The sequence below is a fragment of the Pezoporus occidentalis genome, unplaced genomic scaffold (assembly GCF_034315485.1).
Source record: "Pezoporus occidentalis ecotype Australia unplaced genomic scaffold, CSIRO_AGI_Poc_V1 ctg162, whole genome shotgun sequence".
Classification (NCBI taxonomy): domain Eukaryota; kingdom Metazoa; phylum Chordata; class Aves; order Psittaciformes; family Psittacidae; genus Pezoporus; species Pezoporus occidentalis.
Genome location: NW_026913447.1, coordinates 1,579,048 through 1,603,038, shown reverse-complemented (window position 1 = coordinate 1,603,038; position 23,991 = coordinate 1,579,048). Strand labels below are relative to the sequence as shown.

General features: G+C 39.1%; 2 protein-coding genes and 1 long non-coding RNA gene across 16 annotated transcripts in view; 1 reads left to right on the top strand and 2 right to left on the bottom strand.

The window, feature by feature from the left end:
* Nucleotides 1-11,459, bottom strand: part of SPEF2 (sperm flagellar 2) — an 87,179-nt gene extending 75,720 nt beyond the window's left edge. For 10 of the 11 annotated variants that reach the window (XR_009963657.1, XM_062612919.1, XM_062612924.1 and 7 more), the window contains exons 1-5: nucleotides 11,389-11,459; nucleotides 10,629-10,731; nucleotides 3,693-3,945; nucleotides 1,846-2,016; nucleotides 79-219 (exon numbers count right to left, since the gene is read on the bottom strand). Coding sequence is in view for 10 of the 11 variants with exons in the window: in XM_062612919.1 (XP_062468903.1) it covers nucleotides 79-219; nucleotides 1,846-2,016; nucleotides 3,693-3,945; nucleotides 10,629-10,731; nucleotides 11,389-11,446 (726 nt within the window). In the remaining variant the exon portion in view is untranslated. The remainder of the gene's footprint in view (nucleotides 1-78; nucleotides 220-1,845; nucleotides 2,017-3,692; nucleotides 3,946-10,628; nucleotides 10,732-11,388) is intronic. The other variant, XM_062612923.1, reaches the window with a different exon arrangement.
* A 307-nt stretch (nucleotides 11,460-11,766) lies between these two features.
* Nucleotides 11,767-23,991, top strand: part of PRLR (prolactin receptor) — a 147,087-nt gene continuing 134,862 nt past the window's right edge. The window contains exons 1-3 of one of the 4 annotated variants that reach the window (XM_062612906.1): nucleotides 11,767-11,946; nucleotides 12,323-12,385; nucleotides 14,770-14,857. The gene's annotated coding sequence lies outside the window, so the exon portion shown is untranslated. The other 3 variants (XM_062612904.1, XM_062612907.1, XM_062612905.1) reach the window with 3 other exon arrangements.
* LOC134160685 (uncharacterized) lies at nucleotides 13,621-15,028 on the bottom strand. Its single transcript, XR_009963656.1, has 2 exons — nucleotides 14,774-15,028; nucleotides 13,621-13,778 (listed from the first exon to the last, which is right to left on the bottom strand). It is a non-coding gene; the product is annotated as an uncharacterized LOC134160685 (long non-coding RNA).

The window sequence follows — 23,991 nt, the reverse complement described above, 5'->3', positions numbered from 1 at the left end:
TAAATCTAAATGCTCCTAGGAATTATCTGCTTTGCAAGGTCATACAATTAACATTAAAAGAATACAGATGATAGTTACCTCTGCTTCTCTTTTCTTCCTTAAGAATTTGTTTGCTTCAATAGCTTTTATGGTGTGGCTTCGTGGTGGCTTTGGAGTCTGTAAAATGGCTTCTTGAATCCTAGCCATTATTTCATTTTGCCTCTTTCTTTCTATATGATGCTGAATATTCAATATCTTACGTTCAGATAATGACGTTGAAACAAAATACACCCTATAGCCCTAATACATTACCTATGTATCTATGAAGTAAATGTAATTAAGCCTTAGGAAAAAAGTCTTCCTGGAAGAAAGTAGTAGAGCTTATCAGGCTCCAGGCTTTAGCAATGGCTGAATTTACTCCGTTTTTGTTTTGTTTTGTGGTTTTTTTTTTAAGTGGACCACTAAAATGCCATAAAACAATTATTCTTTATCTTTTGTCTGCAGTTAAATGTTGTCTTACAGTATTCTCAGACACTGTAGTCATAAACCACTGTTTTTATACCAAGTAGATGCTGTAAAATGCATTTTGAAGTATCATTACGAGTAATTTGACAATTTAGCAATATGCTAGTATATGTTTTCAGTATTTGAGGATGAAGACTTTTTTTTACACTGCCATTATGAAATGGTACATCTTATATACATAAGCAAATACTGTGATGCAATAGAACCCCATCTGTAACAAAAAAACCCAACCAGTTTATGCACAGTGGCTGATAGACATTTAAGGGCTTGTACTAAATTCTAGCTCTACTATGGCACCTGTTTCAAGTCAGAATTCAGAACAGAAACTCAGAATACCAGTTTCCTGGTACAAAAACTGAGAATACCATTATGTAATATTACTACTGAACAATGAGTGTCAGATGATCAAGAAGTAAGAAACATCTAAATTACACTATTTAGAAGTGCACTAGAGTTACAGGCAGTGAAAGTGGATAAAAGGGTTTTTTACAAAGAATTTAGGATAGTTGAAAAATAAATATGCACTATATCAAAGATAGCTACAAAAGAAATATGTAAGATAACAAATATTTAAAAATAAGTATGTACTATAGCAAATACGATATTTTCTTCTAGAGTTTTATTTTTAATATTTTGGATATCGATTGTATTTTCTTTTCCAGATACATGAAGGGACTCTTTCTTTTTTTCATTCTTGTTCATGCAGTGGCAATAGAACAGCTAAATAACCACAGACTCTCTTTCTTTATGCCACATAAAATGCATCTCAAATTAGTCAACTTCACCTTCACTGTGATTCATCACGCCTTGGATAGCTGGCCAATTTCTCTATCTAAACTCCAGGCTGTACACAGGCTGTGTTACTGTATCTTAAGATGTTAGTTTCTGTTTTTTATTTTATCAGAACAGCTACACAGAGCTGCATGTTTTGAGGCCATGCCCACTGCAGGTTCCCTTTCCTGTGTCTTTTTCCTGCTTTTTGATCAAAGCTTCATCTTCATTAGTGAAGAACATCACAAAACTCTTTTACAAGGACACCTTAAACACATACAGTAGTAAAATTTGCACCTTGTCTTAAAATCTATAAATATTTTCCAAGCGTAACAATATGCAAGAATCCTTAATATAATATTAAGTGATTTTAAAGCATCAATACTTTAAAGGCCTTATAACAGTATATTGTCTTTATAGCTACACATTAATGACTGCTATGCTTATTCCTTCCCTTTGTTTTTGTATAACCATGACTATGTGGCACAGAATTACCAAGCATTCACACTGGCTTTAACCCATTTTGTACATGACCTTAAGAAAATTCTTCAGAACTATGTAAGAAGTCACCTTTTCAATGTTTCGCACTCTTCGTTCCTCTTGGAGCTTCTGAATTTTCTGTTGCTCTGCAATATGTTTACGAGCTATTTTATCTTCTGCTGCCTTAGATTTTTTTTCAAACTGCTCTGCGATCTGTTGTAGTTGCAAATCAAACTGACGAGGTGTTAAAGTTTTCAAACGCTAAAATTCAACATCAAGCAATTAAATCAGAAGCAGTATGAAACAGATTTAAATAATTAAATATTACAATTTTGATATAGAAATTTCAATCTGTTTTCCTGTGCTAATGTACACAGAACATCTAAACATGGTTGATTATTTTTCAGAAAAAACAGGACTAGCTCCATTGAAAATAATATGCAGATCTGAACTTAAGCAATACCAAACTCTGTCTAGTTTGGAGGAAAGGAATCTAAGGGGCAACCTCCTTGATCTCTACACCTTCCTGAGGAGGGAAAGCAGAGAGGGAGATGCTGGTGTCTCCTCTCTGGTACCCACTGACAGGACACATTGGACCAGTTCAAAGAGCCATCAGAAGAGGTTTAGACTGGACATCAGGAAGCATTTCTCTACCAAGAGGGTGACCAAACACTGCAACAGGCTTCCTAGAGATGTGATTGATGCCCCAAGCCTGTCAGTGTTTAAGATGCATTTGGACCTTGCCCTTAATAACGTATTTTAAATTTTAGTCAGTCCTGAAGTGATAAGACTAGTCAGACCAGATGATTGTTGTAGGTCCCTTTCAACTGGAACTGTTCTATACTAGGGAAACGGATGGAAAATTCAACTTAAATATACAGAAAAAAAAATACTGGAAGGGTAATAAATAATTTACCCAGACAGGCTATGAAGTCTCCGCATTTCGAGATATTCAAAACTCAACTGAACAAAGTGCTGAGCAAACTGTTCCCATTGACTTTTCTTAGAGCAGGGGAGGTGGATTAAGTGACCCCAGAGGCCCCTTCCAACCTCAGCTGTTCTACAATTCAAATACCATTCTGAATCTTTCTATTGACAGGAACCATTCTCAGTTCCTTTATGTTCTTTAAGCTGACCCTCTGTAAGTGAGGGGATGTTTTGACGGTTTCGTACTGTCCTTGGGCTTGTTGGATAACTTTCTGCTTGTAGACCATTTTTCAGGAAGTGTGTCAGAAAAAAAAAAGTGACATTTCACCCAGCTGAATTCAATTTATGATATATAGCTTCTTAAAGATTGTTCATCCTGATAACAAATTGTGGTCTGCATATGCTGAACATTACTGCTGAAGACAAGAATGTCCTTAACAGAATCTATTACATCAATACTGACTTCCTCTCAGATACTGTCTTTCTCCTTTGATTTTTCCTCTTTGTATTATTCAGCATATGTTTATTGCAGACTGGAGTGTAGTATAAATATATGGAAAGATATGCAAGAGAAGGAACCAAATGAGAAGGAACCAAACCGCTGTGGTACAAAGCTCAACACAATTATAAATAGGCTTCCTGAAGGGGAAATTAGTTTAAGTTGATACCCAGACCACAGCAGAGTCTGCAGTCTGTACTTATCAAATGAGTAAAAAGGCAGCTGGTGAGCAACTACAAGCCTTTGTTGCTATACGTAACACAGAATGAGCCAAAACAAAGGAACACAAACCACAGATAATCAATATCTTCATGAGTCACAGATAAACTGTGTAATCCTATGTCTCTGTATGAAAAATATGACTAAGGATTGCTCCTTTTCCATATAAATATGAGATTTTGAATAGGAGATTTAAAAAGTGGGGAGGGAAGCAAGCATAATGCTTGTTCGTACATGTAAACCTGCTATGTTTTTTCCTATATATTTATACAAAATAGGCACAGTTAGTTACCTCTCGATACAAAACACTTTCAATAGACTTAAGCTTTACAGTTGCCGCAGGTATCATTGCTTCCATGGCTACTCTGGTGAGCTTTGTCTTTCTCTTTTTTTCCAAGGCAATATACAATTCATATAATAGCTTTGTTGCAGCCCCATGCTGTCCTGTCATGATGTTTTGGGCCACATTCTCATTAAACTGCACACCAAGGAGATGAAGCGTGGGCCCCAGGCGAGAAAAATTGTTAAGTTTTGCAATTGCAACCCTATATGATTAAGAAAAACAACACAGAAAAAAAAAAAAAAAGAGCATAAACTTATTTTCAATTCTACCTTGCTTCAATAAGCATGGTCATGACATTTTTATGAAGATAGTAGGGGAAAACACAGAGGAGGACTTCCTTAAAATAATATGATACACACTTTGTCTTAGGTTTTATACTGCAGTACACAAAACTGCATTGGTCTAGCAGGCATAACGTTTGGAAAAAATAGAGAACACATTGGGTTACATAAATCTTGATACATACACACACAAAGTGCATCAGACAGCAAAAGCTTACCCCCAGTTGCAGCTAATTTTATACTATCTAAAAAGAGTACAGAGTTAGAATGAAATTTCTATATAAATTGTATCAATTCACTTGAGCTCCAAGCAGCCAAAATTTAGGAAAAGAAAAAAAAAAAGCCATATAGTCCTTTAACCTGAACAATCCTTTGTCATACTTCTCCAATAAAAAGAAAGGAAAGATGGGTTGGACTAGTGTGGAAAACAGACTATGGTCTCAATGAATATTTTACATTCAAAACTGAAATAGTGGATTGCAGGTTAATGTTTCTCTTGATATGCAGATTCTCCTGTGGAAGCACTCAAAATCAACAGCTATACAGGACAAAACCCAGTAACAATAAATCATCACTGTATCACAATTAACACATTGAATTTCATTTCAAAAATCCGTAACTTCAACCTTAGTCAGAACATCATGCTTTCTACACCGCTCTATCACTTGAGTTCACAACAGTTTTTTCACATGAACCAACAAGCTTTTGAGGTCAACTGAGCTAGAGCATAATTGTACAGAAATGTCCACTTTTAACTTAAGATGTTCCGGTAACACAGAACTCACCTTATTCCCAGAGGAAACAGCCCAGGAGCTCATTATTCTCACCATAATAGCCCGTACCTTATTTCTTACACAATTATATATAACTGCAGCTCACAACTATTGAAAATTTTTCTGCTATTTGAGCAAAGGCCCTATTGTCATAAATCACCTCACATGCATTGAGAAGCTGTGATGATACCACTTCTTAATGTTTTGTTCTGTAATCAGATCAGATGGAATTTCTTAACCTTGCTTCCTAATACAAAAATCTTATTTCAAGACAATTTTCAGGGAAAGCCACAATTTTTTCTTTTTTTTCAAATATGGACAACCAAATTGGAAAAAGTTTTCCAGCAGTATTCCTTTATAAAAGTAGTATCATTTTCTCAATTATTATTCCCTTGCTTTTATGTACCTGTATTAGCTGCTTACATTGCACTGTTCCTGGACATAGAATCATAGAATCACAGAATCGTTAGGGTTAGAAAGGACCTTAAGATCATCTAGTTCCAACCCGCCTGCCATGGGCAGGGACACCTTACACTAAATCGTATCAGCCAAGGCCTTGTCCAACCTGGCCTTGAACACTGCCAGGGATGAAGCATTCACAACCTCCCTGAGCAACCCATTCCAGTGCCTCACCACCCTAACAGCAAAGAATTTCCTTCTTATATCCAATCTAAACTTCCCCTGTTTAAGCCTGAACCCATTACCCCGTGTCCTGTCACTACAGTCCCTAATGAAGAGTCCCTCCCCAGCATCCCTATAGGCCTCCTTCAGATACTGGAAGGCTGCTGTGAGGTCTCCACACAGCCTTCTCTTCTCCAGGCTGAACAGCCCCAACTTCCTCAGCCTGTCTTCATATGGGAGGTGCTCCAGTCCCCTGATCATCCTCGTGGCCCTTCTCTGGACTTGTTCCAACACTTCCATGTCCTTTTTATGTTGAGGACACCAGAACTGCACACAATACTCCAGGTGAGGTCTCACTAGAGCGGAGTAGAGGGGCAGGATCACCTCCTTCGACCTGCTGGTCACGCTCCTTTTGATGCAGCCCAGGATACAGTTGGCTTTCTGGGCTGCAAATGCACACTGAAGCCAGCTCGTTTTAAGTTTTTCTCATCCACCAATACCCCCAACTCCTTCTCTGCAGGGCTGCTCTGAATCTTTTCTCTGCCCAACCTGTAATACCTTGAGTAGTCAGTCACAATGACCCACATTCTTTCTTGTTAGTGCCTTCTAGATTACAGTAGCCTATCCTAAAAATGAATCTACATTTATCCCACCACCATCCCAACAAGTATGATTTTGCCTTAGACTTTGCTAAAATACATTAAAGTGACATCAGCTTACCAAATGATCCACGAAAAACATGCTGTTCCTTAAGAGCACAGTCTAAATTTAAAAAAAAACTTATAGATATTAAGTAAGATCAGACAGTTAAAGGTTCCTGCAGGATTCCAAGACCGTACAATGAGTATCACACCGCAATAATTAAGATGCAGAAGAAATATTTTGGAATTGAGAAAACATTGCCTCAATTCTAAATAGTTGTCAAAAGATCAATATTAGAAAATAATTAAGAAAGGTGAAAACATCAAATTATCTTTACAAAGCTGTGAAGTACTGAGGTAAAGAATAACATACACAGTCCTCCTCCCTCTCATATGCCAGATACTCACAGAACTTAATAACTGCCAAGGCCCTTCCCTGGACTTGCTCAAAGATGTCCATGTCTTTTTTGTCAGCCCTTTCCTCCAGCCCATCAAGGTCCCTCTAAAGGGCAGCACAACAATCTGGTGTAGTGACTGCTCCTTCCAGTTTGCTGAGGGTCCACTGTGTCTCAATTGTGCAGGCTGGTAATGAAGATGATAAATGATACTGGTCTCACAATGCACACTGGGCTACACCAGTGACTGCTGACCATCAGCTGCACTTCACATTGCTGCTCACAACCCCTTGAGTCTGGCAGTTCACCCAGTTTTGAGTCCATCTCACTGTCCAGTTACCTTGCCCATATTTCATCAGTTTGTCTATGAGGATGTGAAGGAAGACAGTGTCAAAAGCAAATGTAAACACCACATCTTCTCATCAAGCACTAAGCCTGCCACCTCACTGTAGAAGGCTGTCAGGTTTGTCAGGCATGATTTTCCCTTCCTAAAACCACGCTGACAACTCCCAGTCATCTGCATGTGTTTAATATACTTCAAAATGTTTTCCATGTTTATTTGCTCCATCAGTTCCTAGGGACTGAAATGGTGCTGACTGGCTTCTACATTCCCAATGACCCTTTCTTGCTTTCCTTGAAGAGAGGGTGGCAGCTACACTCATCTCATCCTAGGAGTTGCCCCCAATTACCATGACCTTGCAAAGATTATTAAGAGTGGCCTAGCAATGACATCAGCCAGGTCCCTCAGCATGTGTGGGTATATGCCATGAGGTCCCATGGACTGGTGTATTTCCAGTTATGTAAACGTTCCTTAAAGCCAATCCTCCTCTACCAAGGGTAAATCCTTCTTGCTGTAGACTTTCCTGCTAGTCTCAGAGGCTTGTGATTTCTGAGTCAGTTTTACCAGTAAAGCAGACCAAGACAGAAAAGGCATTAAGTAATTCAGCCTTTTCCATGGCAGACTGAGTATTTGAGAATCTGAGAGGGATACTGACCGATGGAGCTGTATGCTGCCATCTGTGATGTAAGCGAATTCACCATGGCCACAGAGGCTGGTCCTGGATCTGTTTTGCACCAGCAGGAAGGCAGCATCACAAGGGATAAGGAAAGGCTGAAGACAGTTACAGCATTGAGAGGTTAAAGAAACTTGTTCTTATCCTCTGAGACACCCTTACAGAATAAGTAAATGCCCTGGGTATGGTGGACAAAGCACATAATGAGATAGAAGAGGAACCAGTGCAAACAGTCTTGTAAAAGGCAGAGATCAGCCCCTCACAATAAAACCTGCCTTAAGACAAGCACCAAGGAGAAACAGTGGTGAGTTGTGGTCATTGGTGATTATCTCCTGTGCAGAACAGAAGCACCTCTTTGCAGACCACGTCCTCTTTTCAGGGCAATTTGCTTTCTCTCTGGGTTCAAAATTAGGGATGTAACTACAGGGCTGAAGAGCTTAATACAACTTTCAAACTACTACTCATTCCTGCTCTTTCACATGGGTACAAATGATGTCGCAACAGAAAGTCTGAGGTGAATCAATGGAGATTTCAGACCCCTATGAAGAATGCTATAAAATATGGGAGTATTTTCCTCAATGTAAGCACTGATGGGCTTTTTTCCACTGGGTCCTGTGTACCATTCAGCATGTTTTCTCTAGCCTCCCTTCAGCTTGCCCCTTCCTCTCCAGATCATGAACTTCACCAAGTCATGGTCACTGCAGATAATATATACCAGGTTTAGCAGATCATCTCCCCTCTTCAGCAGCTCAATCACATTTCTCAGGAAGTTATCCTCACTGCACTTGAGACCTCCTGGATTGCTTCCGCTTGGCAGTGTTTCTTTTCCAGCACATACCAGAAAAAGTGTGAATGCTTCTCCCATAATGCCATCTTCTCAGGACTTCCTTAATTGAATGCATACATTTGGGGTGGGCAGACTTGGGCACTGGTTTTTTCTTCTTATTTACATCACCCTCCTCCTCTTGCTTGCCAGTCTAGACCACCACTTCCTTACCTGTTTGAGGATAACCATCTCTTCCCAGCCCCCAGTTCCTAGTTTATGGCTCATCAGCATCAGCCTGTTGGCAAAGATGCGCCCAACCTGGTCCGATGGATCCATCTCTTCCTAGCAGTCCTCCACCTTCAGAGAGAATCCCATGACTACAAAAACCAAATCCCTGATGTTGACAGCAGCTGCACACCCTGTAGAATCTGTCCTTATCAAGCTTTTCCACCTCACCAGCAGAATTAAGGGAAAAAACACCTGGGCCCCCCATACCTTTGACTTTTGCGTCTAGAGTCACTCTTGATATGGTCCAGGTCTGTCTGGCAGTATCCTTGCTGCCCACATAAGAGAGCAGCAACGGTAACAGTATAAGGGCTAGACAAGCCTCTGCAGTCCCTGACCCACCCCCCCAGCAAGCAGCAAACCTCCCTGCCTAGCAGACCTCCCTAGGTCAGCAGACAAGGTACCTCCACCTCCTGCAAGAGAAAGTATCCAGCTACTATCCCTCACCTTATCCTCCTGGTGCCCTGGGGTGATCCAGACTGAGCCAGCTGAGATTCTTTATTGCTATCAGCCTCTCATCTGCCACCAAGACAGTAACCCTGTTCTGCAGCTGCAGATCATTTGAGCCGGAACATGCCTACTCTTGCCAGAAGTCACAAGCTGCCAGTAATCTTTTCCCAACCCAACAAGCACAGATTCTGCCTGCCCCTCTCTCAGCATAGCTGTGTGCTCAGGTTCTGGTATCTGTAGTGTCTCACGAGAAGACCCAGTCAATATCCTTTTCATCATCTGATGCTGAACAGTCTACTGACCTCCTTCTGTAGCAGCTTGACTTTGTGACACATATCCTCTGCGAGCACACACCTCTGAAGAAAAAGCTGCCACCACACCCTGCCCAAAGCTTGGTAAAGACTCTGGGCATTTCCTACAGCCTGAATCATGGAGAAATGCCTCCTTTGGACAGCAATCTGAGTTGAGGCCTCTGACATTCTCAGCATTTGCTCCAGTTGGTACTGGGAACCCTGTCCCATCGTACATCATCACCTTTATTGAGCATGCATACACTGTCTCAGCCTCACAACACATCTCCACCAATATCATTTTAGTGAAGATGTAACCATCAACACTACACCGTACCTCTGGACTCCTAGCTCTACACAGCTCCTGAGGACAGTGTTGCTATCTCCAGTCGTAGAGACATCCTTGATTCATAGCACCTTAGAATGGTTAGGATTAAGATCATCTACTTCCAGCTCCCCTACCATGGGCAGAGACACCTCACACTTGACCATGTCACCCAAGGCTCTATCCAGCCTGGCCTTGAACACTGCCAGGGATGGAGCATTCACAACCTCCTTGGGCAACCCATTCCAGTGCCTCACCACCATCACAGTAAAGAACTTCTTCCTTATATCTAACCTGAACTTCTCATGTTTCAGGTGAAATCCATTACCCCTTGTCCTATCACTACAGTTCCTAGTGAAGAGTCCCTCCCCAGCATCCCTATAGGCCCCCTTCAGATACTGGAAGGCTGCTATGAGGTCTCCACGCAGCCTTCTCTTCTCCAGGCTGAACAGCCCCAACTTTCCCAGCCTGTCTTCATACAGGAGGTGCTCCAGTCCCTGATCATCCTCATGGCCCTCCTCTGGACTTGTTCCAACAGTTGCATGTCCTTTTTTATGTTAAGGACACCAGAACTGCACACAGTGCTCCAAGTGGGGTCTCGGAAGAGCAGAGTAGAGGGGCAGGATCACCTCCTCGGACCTGCTAGTCACTCTCCTTTTGATGCAGCCCAGGATACGGTTGGCTTTCTGGGCTGCAAGCCCACACTGCCGGCTCATGTTCATTTTCTCATCAACCAACACCCCCAAGTCCTTCTCTGCAGGGCTGCTCTGAATCAGTTCTCTGCACAACCTGTAGAACTTTTTGGTCCAACCTGCTATTATCATTGTTTCAATCAAAATGCATAATTTTCTTGAAGAATTACCAGTCTCTCTGGAAATACGAAGCTAATCCATATGTCAAATACAAGTAGCTTTTCACTTACTCATAAATGTACCAAATCTTGGTAAGTTCTAGATGTATTTCCCACTGTGCATTAGCCAATCCTACCTGAAAACTAAATATTTGGCCTAATTTCTGTACAGACATGTTATCCATATGTACTGACCTGCTCTGTGAAAATTGATCAAAGTCATCCTGAAGATCATATTTATGTAGAAGTTCTCCTAGGAGGTAGCCATTAGAAAACTCTTCCGATATTGATCCTGGAACTAAGTTTGGGGGTTTTGTTGTTAGTAAAAAGAAACAAAAATTTTCATACAATGATTATAATACAATAGATTATTATTTTCATTAAAAAGTTGTCCAAACTTTATTAAATAATTCAGAGGAATTTTAGGAAGTTGATCTAGCAGTAACTAGTTTTCAAGCCACCAATAAATCTGCTTTCAGTGTAGTTATTTTGCAACATAAGCTTTACACAATCAAAAATAAAAAATGCAAATGAAAACAAAAGCGCTTCTCTTCCACAGAAAGTTGCTCCCTCCTTGCAGGAAATGCTTCTTCAAAGCCAGCACAACACCTGCCATGTAAAGCAAGGCTCTGCAAACTGCTTTGCAAACATACTAAAATACTCTTATTCTCTGGAGTCCTTATTAGCAGATGAAGCATGAGCTCCTCATACTCCCTGGGAGCATTCGCGCCTTAAGGAAACTTACCTTCATCTCGAAAGTCACCGTCTTACGCATGAAGGTCAAAAATGTACCTGAGGGGGTATCTAGACGCGGGGAAGCGGGAGGGCTCGTGGAGTTGGGCCGCGGGACCCCCTCGACCCTGACCCTGCGGCAAGCAGCCCCCCGCGCTGACGGGCAAGCCTGCTATATACCCGAGCCCCTGCGCGCTCCCACCGCAGCGGGTCCCGCACTCACCCAGGCTGCGGGAGAGCTGCACCTCTTCGTTCAGCCACTCGCACAAGATCTCAGACATGTCCCGCGGCGGCGGCGGCCCCACAGACAACCGGCACCGCGTCCCGTTACCACGACGACCGGACGCTTCGCGTGCGCGGTGGCGGGGTGGAGTGGGGGGGGCGGGTAACGGCACCCGCCCGCTGGCGCCGCTCACCCGCAGGAGGAGCGCGCTGCGCTCTGCGCATGCGCTGCAGGTGGGCGGGGCGGGGCGACAGGTGTGCATTGGGCGGGCAGACGAGGACGATGGGGGGGAGGGTGGGCTCGGTGTGAGCGGTGGGGTGTGCATGCTGCCGGCGCGGCAGCCGGCGGGCAGACAGGAGAGGGTAGGGCAGGGCAGAAGCAGCAGCCGAGCCGTACCTGAGGAGGGTCTGCCTGGAGCCGAGCGGGCGAGCGCGGGGCTGCCCTTAGGCTGCCCCTGACCTGCGGAGGACGCTGGTGGCAGCGTCCCGCTGGACACAGCCGGTCGGCGGCCCTTGCCCCTCGGCGCTCTCTTCGCTGTCCCGCGCCGCTTGCTGCGAGGTCTGTCAGCGCGGCGCGGAGTCCGCCTCAGCCGCCCTTCCCGCCTGCCCCAGCGCCTTCTCCTGGTTGCGGTTCGCTGCTTGTTTAATGTGTCTAAAACTTCCCCATTCCACCTCGACCTTGCGCTGCTCCCCGCTGAAACCGCTCTGGTGCTAGCGCAGATGGTGTTCAGCGGAGGAGTCCCGGGCTGAAAGCCTGGCAAGAAGGGAAACGAGAAAAAAACTAATTCAGGGTAATTTTCTTCAAATCGATTCAGATAATGGCACAAATTACTCTGTTGGCACCGTATGAAAGGGGGAGGGAGAGCAAGAACTGCTGAAGAAAGCTGTGCCAGTTTGAATGCGTGCTACACGTTTACGGGGGTGTTTTTCAACAGCAGTGTTTGTGTAAGAAGTCTGAAGCGTCTGTGCGCCAATACAGCTGCTCCTGTGGCTCTACGGTAAGACAGTTTGGGGGTCTGAGCTTGGTTTGAAATGAGCCTCGCTGGCCCTGTGCTTTGCTTTTTGTCTGCGCTGTTATCTTTGCTTTAGAATCGTGCTGAAGTAATTGGGTATAGTTTGGGTGCGTCCGGTTTGAGGAGCGTGTTAGAAAAATGTAGACTGTAGGGAAGAGGACTACATCTGAAAAATGCAATGGATACCATGGGAATCTAAATTGCCCAGTTTCTGTCTCTGGAGGCAGATCTGCAGTTGATGGAGTTAAGTTTTCAAGTGCCTTTCAGTGCAACAAAATCCTAAAGGATTATTTAATCTAGAAAAGACGGGAGCATGAGCATCTAGTGGTTAATGACAGGCAGAAAGCAAGCTAATAGTAATTTCCAAAAGTGACAGTGATTAACAGTTGGCATAACAACTTGGAATATCACAGATTCTGTTGCTTTAGAAGTCTTCAGATTAAATCTCTGTGCTTTTACAGAGTGTGTGCTTCACATGCAGATAAGTTACTGGGTTTTGCAAGAGTTAATGTATAACTGGCAAGTCATTTATATCTTGAGAGGTCATTGTAGAATTAGTAGCATATGAATAAATCGAGTAACAGGAAACTTAGGGTGAAAGTACTTTCAGGGCAGATGTTCAAAAATCCTTTTAAATATTTAAAATTTTATGTTAAGTCACAAAAATACGCACACTTTAGGGGAAGAAAACACCCCTTGGTTTTGTTTTGTTTTTTTCAATATAATATTTGTAGTGGGAGTATCTATCATCAGAGTGTGTTTCTGGTATGTCGTAGGGCAAAGAACAAATCTGTTGTACCTTCATCATGAAATTCTTTCCTCAGCTCCAGAAATCAGCATATTTATGTATAGTTACATGTTGGTGTAAGTAGTCATTAACATGAATGTATGTTGATTTAAAAAATGCAAACAAGAACTGGTTTATATTGAGTTTAGAACTTCTTTCCATATCACTTCTGACTTTGAAAACCTGGTACTTCCTGTATCTTTAGATTTTTTTATGGAATGTATTCCTTTAAGTTCATTGTCATATTCAGTGGAATTCTAAATAAGTGATTTTGTTTATAAATAACATTGGTTCTTCCATCTTCTAAGATGGAATAAAATCTTGTTTAAGCTACAGTTGTGAGAAAGATGTGGAATTCCTCTCAAATTTAGTAGTTGTCTGCTATTCCAACTAGGTCTCACTTAGCTCTTTACAAATTAATGTAGCTTTCTTAACAGAATTCTGAGTAGTGGTGGGATAATGTAGTAATCAATTTTTAACTCATTCTTTCCCTGAGTTTAAGAACTTGGAAGGACATCTGTGTTCTGCACTGTGAAAGCTGAGTTCAGAGATTGCTTAAAGGAAAATACTTGCAGACAACTAGTGAGGTAACTGTTTCACTAGTTCAACCCTTGCTGAAAACACTGATATTTTTAAATAATAAGGTTATTTATTCTGTGCTCTGTTAATTTGTTATTTTTCTGCTAGGACTGCCATTGGGAATGTTCTGGAAATTCCAGACTGATTTTCCAGAGGACAGTGTGCTTTTAGACTCTAATAGTGGCCTGTGGAATGCATCTGAATTTTTCACCTAAAACTCTGTGTTTATTTCAAATTTTATATATGCTCCTGTGGACTTGCTTTGGAAGAAAATAGAATTTATAGGTCGTATTTATAATGGTCAAATAAAAGACATCAAACAGCAATCTGTTGAGCACAGAAGTACCAAGGGATTATCTGTTACATTTCATTCTTTTTGCCCTCTTGAAAGAAACTGCATATATAAGAACAAAAAAAAAGAGCTTGTGGTATAATCAAGCCTACAGCTTTTGTGGATATTAGTTTTGAATAATGTGGACATGATATTGGTATGCATAAAAAACTAGAAAAGAATTCTAGGTTTTATTACAAAAGGACAATCAAAGTACATCTAAATGTTCAAGATACTAAACCGAGGAATTATTTCATCTTAATACAACCAAGATTAAGAAAAGTCAAATGAATTTGAATGAATTCTTAAATGGCACTTAGATAGAAGCCGTACAGATAGTAGTAGCACTAAACTGCTACAGAGTAATGAAAGAATGTGTGGGTTCAGGAGTTTCTTTTTTGTACCAGAATTTGTTACTGCATGAGGAAGATCACTTACAAACATGCTCAAGTATCATTTTGGGGTAATGTTACGTTCTTTGTTCTTTGCTTGTCTTTTTCCTAGGGAGATACAAAGGCAGTAAATAGCTTCCACTTCTTACAGGGCTTCTTTTCCACCTTTCCCTCTGTATTTTAATTTTTCCTTTTACTTAATGTTGTTTATTCCCTCTGACATGATCAACAGATCACATCTTCTTTGAAATTTAATTTCAATGGTATTCATCCTGCACAGGTACTCTCCTCCCATCACCTCTGGATCGTCATGTCTCTATTGAGGACAGAAGAGGATCAAGCCCTAAACAGAAAACCATGATCTTGAGGTTTGTGCTCACCACTCGTTTTCACAGTTCTTTGTTAGCTACATCTCTCAGTTCCATTCCCCATACTGACATTTAGAACACCATGATTCTGGAACCCTGCCCTGACTCCTGCTTGGTTTTGTGTGTTGCCACAAGACAAGGGCTGTATTACAGAATTATAAAATCAACTAGGTTGGAGAAGACCTTCAAGATCATCAGCTCCAACCTCTACCCAGGACTGTCAAGTCCACCACTAATCCATGTCACTGAGAGCCTCATCTACACAGGTTTTGAACACTTCCAGAGCTGGTGATTCCACCACTTCCATGGGAAGCCTGTTCCAATACCTGATCACCCCATAGATTGGTTCAGAGCATGTGTTTGTCCAGCCTAGTCTCCTGTCTCTGGCAATGATCAATAACAAATTCTGGGGAATCATATATTAAGATCTATTAACGTACCATCACGATTTTGTGATACTGAGACACCCTGCAGAACATTCTCCCAGCCACCACTGATTGTGCTGAAGGACTTCCTGCATCCACATGATCTAGAGCACTTAATGTTTTATTCCATGAACATGTGCATACGCTTTTGAATTTGTGTAAATGTTTTAATATAGACAGTGGTCTGTGGTAAGGAGTTCCTTATCTTAACCAGCCATTGTATGAATAAACTACATTACCCTTCATTACATGAAGAATTCCATTGTTTTGTGTATTTTGAAGCTGTGTTTTCTGCTCACTGCTTTCAGCACTCTGGTAGTTCTGATGCTTCATCCCTGGCAGTGTTCAAGGCCAGGCTGGACACTGGGTGACATGGTCTAGTGTGAGGCTTCTCTGCCCATGGCAGAGGGGTTGGAACTTGATGACCTTAAGGTCCTTCCAAACCCTAACCATTCTATGATTCATTTTTAAGCAAGAGCATTAGGCAACAGACTTGCAGATTGAGCTGATGTTTTAAGTGATATCTTGCTTCCAGTAAGTGTGTAATAGATGTATTTTATATGTACATTTACTGCTCATCTTAATATTCTCTCCTCTTCCCTGTTTTGGGGCTAGGGGTTTGTGTCTCTGGAGGGAAACTGTAGTTCCTATTGCATATTCTGCTCTTTTTATTGTCTACATGAAGAATGCCAAGATGTGAATGTGCTGTAAAAAAAAAAAGAAAAATTCCTACACTTTAAGTAGTTGTAGTACAAACAATGGTAACGCTAATGTGGGTACATACAATATATATACAAGAACGGCAATTACTGCTTAAGTAGCCTATTTGTATTTTAAACAAGTATCTCTTATGTTAAAACACTGATGAGAATGTGTGATGCAGTCTGGAAAACTACAGGTATGCTGTGCGCAGGAAAATACTCTTAAGTGGGTGTGCTGTTTGCCAAGTGGATTATTAGTAGGAAGGTTTAACTTGAATAAACCTCACTAAATTACTGGATAAGATTAAGGCAAGAGAACTGCGAAGAAGTTCTGATGCTGTGAAGAAGAAACAGAGCAAAATGCTTCCAGTATGAGGAACAAGCATAGTGTTACAGCTGATGTTTGGATTATTTTCCATGCTGGCAACAGGAAGAACATAATTTAACCTATTGCACAGAACCGTAACTTGCTTGCTGTATCTAAGACAATATGGTTCCATTTAGTTCAGTTATTGCAATTCCACATTTAAGCCAAGTTCTGAAGAATTTTTCAGCTTCAAATAAGAGTTCAGTGTCTCCAGTATAATTTGTCGGGAGTCGCTATCTGCCATAGTGAGTAGTGGCATATAATACTGAATAATGTCTGAAATATTGATGCTGTTTGATTACATTTGTAAGAATTTTAAAGACTTACTGAAGCAGCCCTCCCCTGCCTTTTTTTTTTTTCAAGTGTATATAGTTACTGTCTTTCATTGAAAGTTCTTGAAGAGATTCTATGCCTTTAAGGTTATCCATTTCCAGAGCAAAGGAATGTTTTATCCAGAAAGCTTCAAAACAGTAAAAGCTGAGTGCGAGTGATGGAAATAAAGCACCAAACTGCCTGACAGAATGAAAATTCACATACGCTAAATAAAGGAAGTAGAAAGTTTACTAGAACTTCTCTGAATACTGAGTACATACATGTCTTAAGGACACGGTAAATTACGGGGAGGTAGATACAGCTTTAAGCAAGTTTGCAAAACAAAGGAATAGAAAATTAAGGGCATTTTTATTTTGAAGAGTCACTGTGATGCTACTGAATTGATTACCCATTTTTTGAGCGACTTATTTTTCTTAATAATTTTTGTTTGGTTTTATTATCAATCTCTCTTTAATACCTGTGTGGTATGTTTTCTTCCATCAGAAAAGTGAGTATTCTGGCATACTGTATCTGTAGTAGTTAGAAGTAGCTGGGAAAGAGTGTAGGCAAGGGGTGAAAAAACGTTGAAGATTAGAGAGTGGAATTGAGACAAGAAATGTGACTGGTACAGATAGCTAGCTAACCCCTTTAAGAGGGTTCCATTAGGGATGGAGCAAAGGGGATCAAGGCAACAAAAATTGCCTTAGTTCAGTTGCTTGAACAGAGCCTTGAAATTTTGATTCACTATTTCTCTGCCTTAGGAAATTGTATGTAAAACATACTGGCAAAGGATGTTTCCAGTCAATCACAGTAATCGCCCACATCCACACACATGTGTCATAATATAGTTAGAATTTAAATTATGTTAACGTTTTTCTTGTAGTCATCCTTTTCTTCACAGAATGGTCATGTGCTTGGTATGGATTTATGAAAGCTTTCTCCACTTTTATTCTTTTACTCTTCTTTTAAAGGGCAGCTAAGTAGTAAGTAAAATTCAGATGATTCATTTTTGTCATGGATAGTTGAATTCAGTCTCTGGCATAGTGTTTCTGTGAGATACAAACCAAGACCAGAGTTTTCCAGACAGTTACAAAACGTGAGTTTATCATTTTATGAATGCATTACTTTATATACAATGGCCTGATACATTTTGAGTAGTATTTGAAATACTCACAAGACCTCATCCGTTAGTATTATGTCTTTATTGTTCAATAAACTTTCATTAGTTGTGCACCATTTGTCTTATGTTCTTTCACTGTAGCTTTTGTCTAGCATTTGTAAGGAACGTATGTAATGTAATTAGAATCCTTTTGGTTTTTGGCTGCTACTGAGATGCAGCTGCCTTTGTTTTTTTTTCTTATTTGAGAACTAGAACAGCTATTGTGCACTAACAGTTTTGTTCAGTTATATTTTTAAGATATAAAATGAAGACTAGTGTAGAGAGGGGGTGCAAGTAAGCATAATGTAACTAGGTGATCTGGAATTTGGCTAGCATCCTTGCAATTAATGCCAGCACTTAAAAGCTTCGGATACTTGTTCTTTCTCATTATGTTGAAAGAGAACATTGGTCAAGTATATTGTATGTTGGAAATGTTTTTGGTAGAATACCAGGCTTTCACAGTTCTTCTTTAATTGACAGTTGTTAACTAATTAGGGTAAAACTGATGCTGTAATTAGTTGGGGAAAAAAGAAAAGGATGTTGATATAGTTAAAGGAGAGACCATGGGCTAACAAGCCCAATTGCTACTTTTAATAATAAATTAATAATAAATCATGGCACAATAATGCTTGTATATATAATTTAATTTTATGAGGAGAAAGATATGTGTAGACTTTCTTTTTTATAACAGTGATTTAGCTTTCAAGTTGCACATTTCTCTCATCTTATGCCAGTATGAATTTGTTCTCGGGCTGATTCAATAGATGTTTTTTTAATTGGATGTAAGAGTTGATGATGATGATAGGGATAGTGTTGTGTTTGTGTTTAATGGCTACTGAAATACAATTTTGTTTAACAATATCTTTGTCTTATTCAGAAACTTCCTCCTTTTTTATACATCCAACCTGACTAGAATATTGAAATGATGGAATAAAGGGTTGACCTTAAAATTAATGGAATTCTGTGAAAATGTTTAATATAGAATGACTGAATACAGGCACTAATGAAAGATGCAAAGCAGCCATTCAGCTGTTCATGCTGTAAGTTGTGGCACAAATAAACATTTTTAAAGAACTGACAGAAATAATAACTGTTATGAGCTTGTGTTGTAGAGCAATGACTGCCTTACTGTTACTGTTGAATCACTTCAAGTCATTCAATAACATAGACCACTCTGTGGTCAAGCCAGTAGTAAGACTAAATTAGTTTGGTTCTCTGCTTCTGATTTTCTCCAGCTATCCTACCACTTATTCCTATTTCAAACTCTTTTCTTGCCATGGATTCTTAGTCTGTCCTGCAATCAGAATTAATTCTTACTCATATATGTCCATTTATTTCTCTCTTCATATTCCTCAGGTGTTTACATTTGATGATGTGCCTGTCTTCTGATTTTCATCTGCTGCCCTAATCTTTCTTTCCTACCGAGTTTCCTATGCACATTCTGTTTCTTGGGAAACCACTGATCATGTATCCTCAAATTTGCATAATTATGGCTGTGTTCCTATGTATATTGTAGCTTACTCTGAACCTCTAAGTTCTAATTTATCTTACACAATTTACATTTGAAGTCTGGAACATCTTTTTCTGTGCTTGGGTTTGAAAAGCTGCTTGCTCGCCTGAGGATTTGCTGTCAGTATACTTAGCTTTTTATGCAGAATGAATGCTTCCAAAGAAATGGTACCAATGACAAGTTCCTTTTCAGCAGCACAGTAGCGGCATTTGTCAGACTGAATCATTAACAACGTCAAGAATGCACCTATTTCTTCCTGTCTCTTCTGAAAACCTCACTGAGTTTCAGGTAACATTAGTCAAGATATATACTCAGGTAGAGTGTCTTCAAGTGTCAGTATAGAGGTGATCTGGCACATTACTGCTTCTCTTTTTTTTTTTTCTTCTCACTGACGATCTGACAGTAAAGCTCATTCTGCCCTTTCTCTTGTTTTACCTCTCACCATACTGTTACTTAGCTTGCAATACCAAACACAGCTCAATAATAATATAATATAATAATATAATATATAATAATATTTCTCTTCCTTCATGACATACTTTTCAAATTTGAATAATTATGTAAATACAACTTATTCAAACATTTTGTAGGTCACTTCCAACTGAAATATTCTATTCTATTTGTCTTTTGAATTTATCATCCATCAGCTTGTTTGTTCAGAGAGAATGAGTATAGCAGTGTTTTATAGATATCTCTGGCTCAGTTTTTCTGTGAAAATCAGGAAGTAACATTGCTTTCTTTATGACAGTTCTTTATATTTAGATAATGTTTCTGTTGTCCCCATCTCTTCTGTATTTTTGAGCTACTATTCCCAATCTTTTTGTAAGATTAGAAGTAGAGATTTCCATCCTGCATGTGACGTGTCTGCATATAGAACAGCAGCTGCTACAGAGGTGTAATTTTTCAATAATTTTAACATTCATTTTTGTTAAGCTTTATAACCTATTAATCCTATCACAAGGCATCGCTGTTCCCTGCTATCCTGATGAGAAAGTCATAATTACCTTTTTATCACAGTGTTATGCTGACCTGTCTTCTGGCATCATGTTGCATACTGTTGCTGCACTAGTTTCATGTACTTGAAAGACCTGCCTCAGTTTCTAAGATCGGATTAATATTGAAGCATAAGAAGGAGAGTTGAGACAGGACAAAATTTTAAATTATATAATTTCTTATTTTGCATGCATTGTCCTTGTATGTATGGAGAACTTGATACTATGTTGTAATAGTCCTGTTGGAAACCTTATTTATCCTAATTTTGTAGTTGCAGTATGTATGCCATGTACATTCTGTTTACACTCTTAATGTGCTAATTGCAATTCTTTGGAAAAGTGTTTGGGTCAAAAATGTAGTAGGAGTTCAAATCCTGTTCTGTGAAAGGGCAAAACTCCTAAAAATAAAAATATTTTTAAAAAGCCTGTACTTCTGTAAGAAGTTCTGTTTCACACCCTAGCTGAATCTTAGTATTTCTCTGGCCTCTACTTTCTGGTATGTTCCTTATTTCCTCCTCTTTGCTCAACTTTTACTGCTATAATTTTTCATTACCACTGTTTATGTAAGTTTGTGTATTTAAATTCAGTCAGCTTTTGTTTTCTCCTGTGCAAGACCTGCTCATTGTCCTTTACATTTTTTTTCTGTTACCTCTCTTCTGTGTTCTTATATTGCCTCACTGCAGTGAGGATTTTTTTCTGCTTGATTCAGTTCAGATTCCATTTCTTTTCATATTTATTTCATTTTTCAGAAATACTACAAGGCCTAAAATTCTTCTACATTTTATCTGGTCTGTAAAACTCATTATTTTTCCAGAAAGGTTTCATATTATAATGAGTTTGACATCAGACCTTGGCTCTTTGAGTAAAACTCCTAAACTAAATATATAGTATATCATCACAAAAGAAAGAGAATGTATGCATTTAAGGGAAATGATTTTGCCCTAGTATTATGAAGTCTAGCAAGTTGTGTCAGCAGCTCTAACAATCTGCTGATTTACAGCAACTAAAAAACACGATATATTTATATATAAAAAATGTGTGTAAATCTTAACTCTATGATCAAAGAAGTGAAGTTTAAGGCCCTAAAATGTCATATGATATTTTGTGAAGTACTGTCATTTTTGAGCAGGATAAAATTCAAAGCCCAAAAAGGCATGTATATCACAGTAAATAACCATTGGGCACATTCCTCACTGACACATTATTTACCTAAGAGTAACAGAAATTTGCTAGCAAACGGCTTACTGAATCTGGATTTACCACAGCATTCTGGTGTATGACAAATGCTTCCGTTATGTGGTATGAAACACATGCATGCTCTAAAGCTAGGAAATACTTCAACAACTTCAAGTTAGCAAGTATGTTAAAGCAGTAAGATTAAACCATTAGTTAGGTTCTGGATGGAGATTACACAACCATTATTGGAGCAATTTTCATTAAAGCAGATTTTCTGAATTGGACATACTTTTATAGAAGAACAATGCCACTTTACTAGAGAATGGAAGCAATGACTTGTAAACTGTAATGTGCAAAAAAATGAAGAGGTTCTGGTTAAATTTTTTTTTTTTTTTAAAGTCACCATTTTGGCTAGAATCTTAAGTGTGAAGCTGTAAAACAAATCAGAATAATAGTATAGATGAAGCACAGGCATTTTAATTTAGAGTCCATTCATGAGCAATAAGAAAATAAAGTGCTCTGAGAGAGAAAAGAGGATTAAAGAAAGTGGGGCTATTTGCTTAGATGGAAAATGTTGACGTATTTCCTTGCTCAATCCTTAAAATGTTGGTAATTTAAAAAGCTAAGAAAGGATTTAGTGATGCGTAATTTTTGGTGGAAAGATGACAAAGTTTACCCTTTATATATCCCAGTTACACACACCTAAGCCTTCAAAGGATTAGCTTGGCTGTTTTTTGTGCCCCGATAAGACATCTCTTTATACTGTTACAGCTCCTGGCCAGAACAGGTATATAGTAATTTATTGTTGAGATACAATGCAATGTACTTAAAGGGCTTAGGATTATCTTTTCCTTTAATGTTTTGGCTAGAGTACTGTGCCACTATTTTTTTTTTTTTATTTGAAGATACACTTTCAATCAAGTTGTAAACATGGATATGTATTTTTTTTTATATATATGAACAGTTTTATTTCTAACACAATTTAGTACTTTCTACTTACAATTCCAAATAAGGTGAAGTGTGAATTTTATGCTAATATTATAAATAAAATCAAATCAGATTCTGGAACACAGAACTCTAGTCCTCACAACAAAGTGCTAGCTGCTAGATCATTAGGAACCAGCTTGACTTGAAATTATGATCAATATACTGGATCTCATTTGTGGCAGGTCTGGGTGTTTGATGGCTTGTATAGGCAGACGAGATGTTTAAAGGGGGTAGGAAATCATACATTGTAATTTATAATTATTGCCAGTAATTATGGGGTATTGCCTCACCATGACTCAGAAATCCATTTATGATAGAATTTAAACATGGGGAGATGATGGTGCCTGAGAACATGCATGAGGTGAAGATTGAAATGTATTTTCTAGTTTGGGATTTTTTTCTTTCTTTCTTAGTTTAGCATTTGACTTTAAACATGTTTTATTTGTAGCAACTCATCAGTTAATATAACTTGGGACTAATTCTCAGTGTGCTCTCCACAGCTGCGTACTGAGCTTTCCGCTTGTTTTAGTGTCCCTACAAAAATGTGCTGTAGCCTATCATTTAACTGAGGAACAATCTCTGGAAATCACCACAGCTTAAACTAGCAGATGTAGACCATATTTGTTGCTGTGTAAACTGTGCTGCTTTGCTGGTCTTGCCCAGCAATCTTCTATTTAGTCTTAACTGTAATGTGTTTTTCAGGGTTTCATCAAAATTCTTTGTCCTTTTGGGTAGGTACAGTGAGTGCCAAATTTTTCTTAATTCAGGCATGTCTTCTGACTATTTTACACTAAATTGGCTTACAGCATTAGAAGTGGGTCTGGTGTTGCAGTTTTTTAAAGCAGTCGTCTGTAATTCTATGTTAGGCTGTAAATGTTTACTTAAAAGAAATCAAACTGTAAGAGAAATTTAGCAGCCTAGTGCTCTCCTGTCCCCTCTTGTGTGTTACCTATTTCTCATTGATTCCAGAGCAGTCAGTCTGAAAGAATATTTTTCACTGTACGTTTGAACATAATACATGTACTTTTGCTGTTAAATTTGTTATTGCATATAAGTTTTTGTATTTCCTCTGAATGTTTTTAGATGAAGTCCTAAATTAAATGTTGTTATGAATGGACATGGTTTTGTGTATTTTTTGTATAGGGATTTTTTGTTTTTTTTTTTCTTGCTTTCCAGTCATGCAAAGTACATGAACTAACAATTTTCTTTCAGAATATAGACTTTTTTGCACTTTAAATTTTGGAAGCAGGCGAAATGATCATAAAGGAATGGTGTATTTTCCTCTGGTGTTTTTTTTTTAATGTTGATAGGTAACGTATATGATTTTTTTGTGTATTTTAGAATAAAAATTAGTGAATATACTTCTACGTGTATATGTATATATGTATGTAAGCATATATAAATCAGATACATAAATCTGTACCCTAGAGTTGTGAGAAAACAATTCATCATTAGTAACTGTGTTAATTGCTTTTTTTAAGTGCATAAGAAAGACATATTTCAAA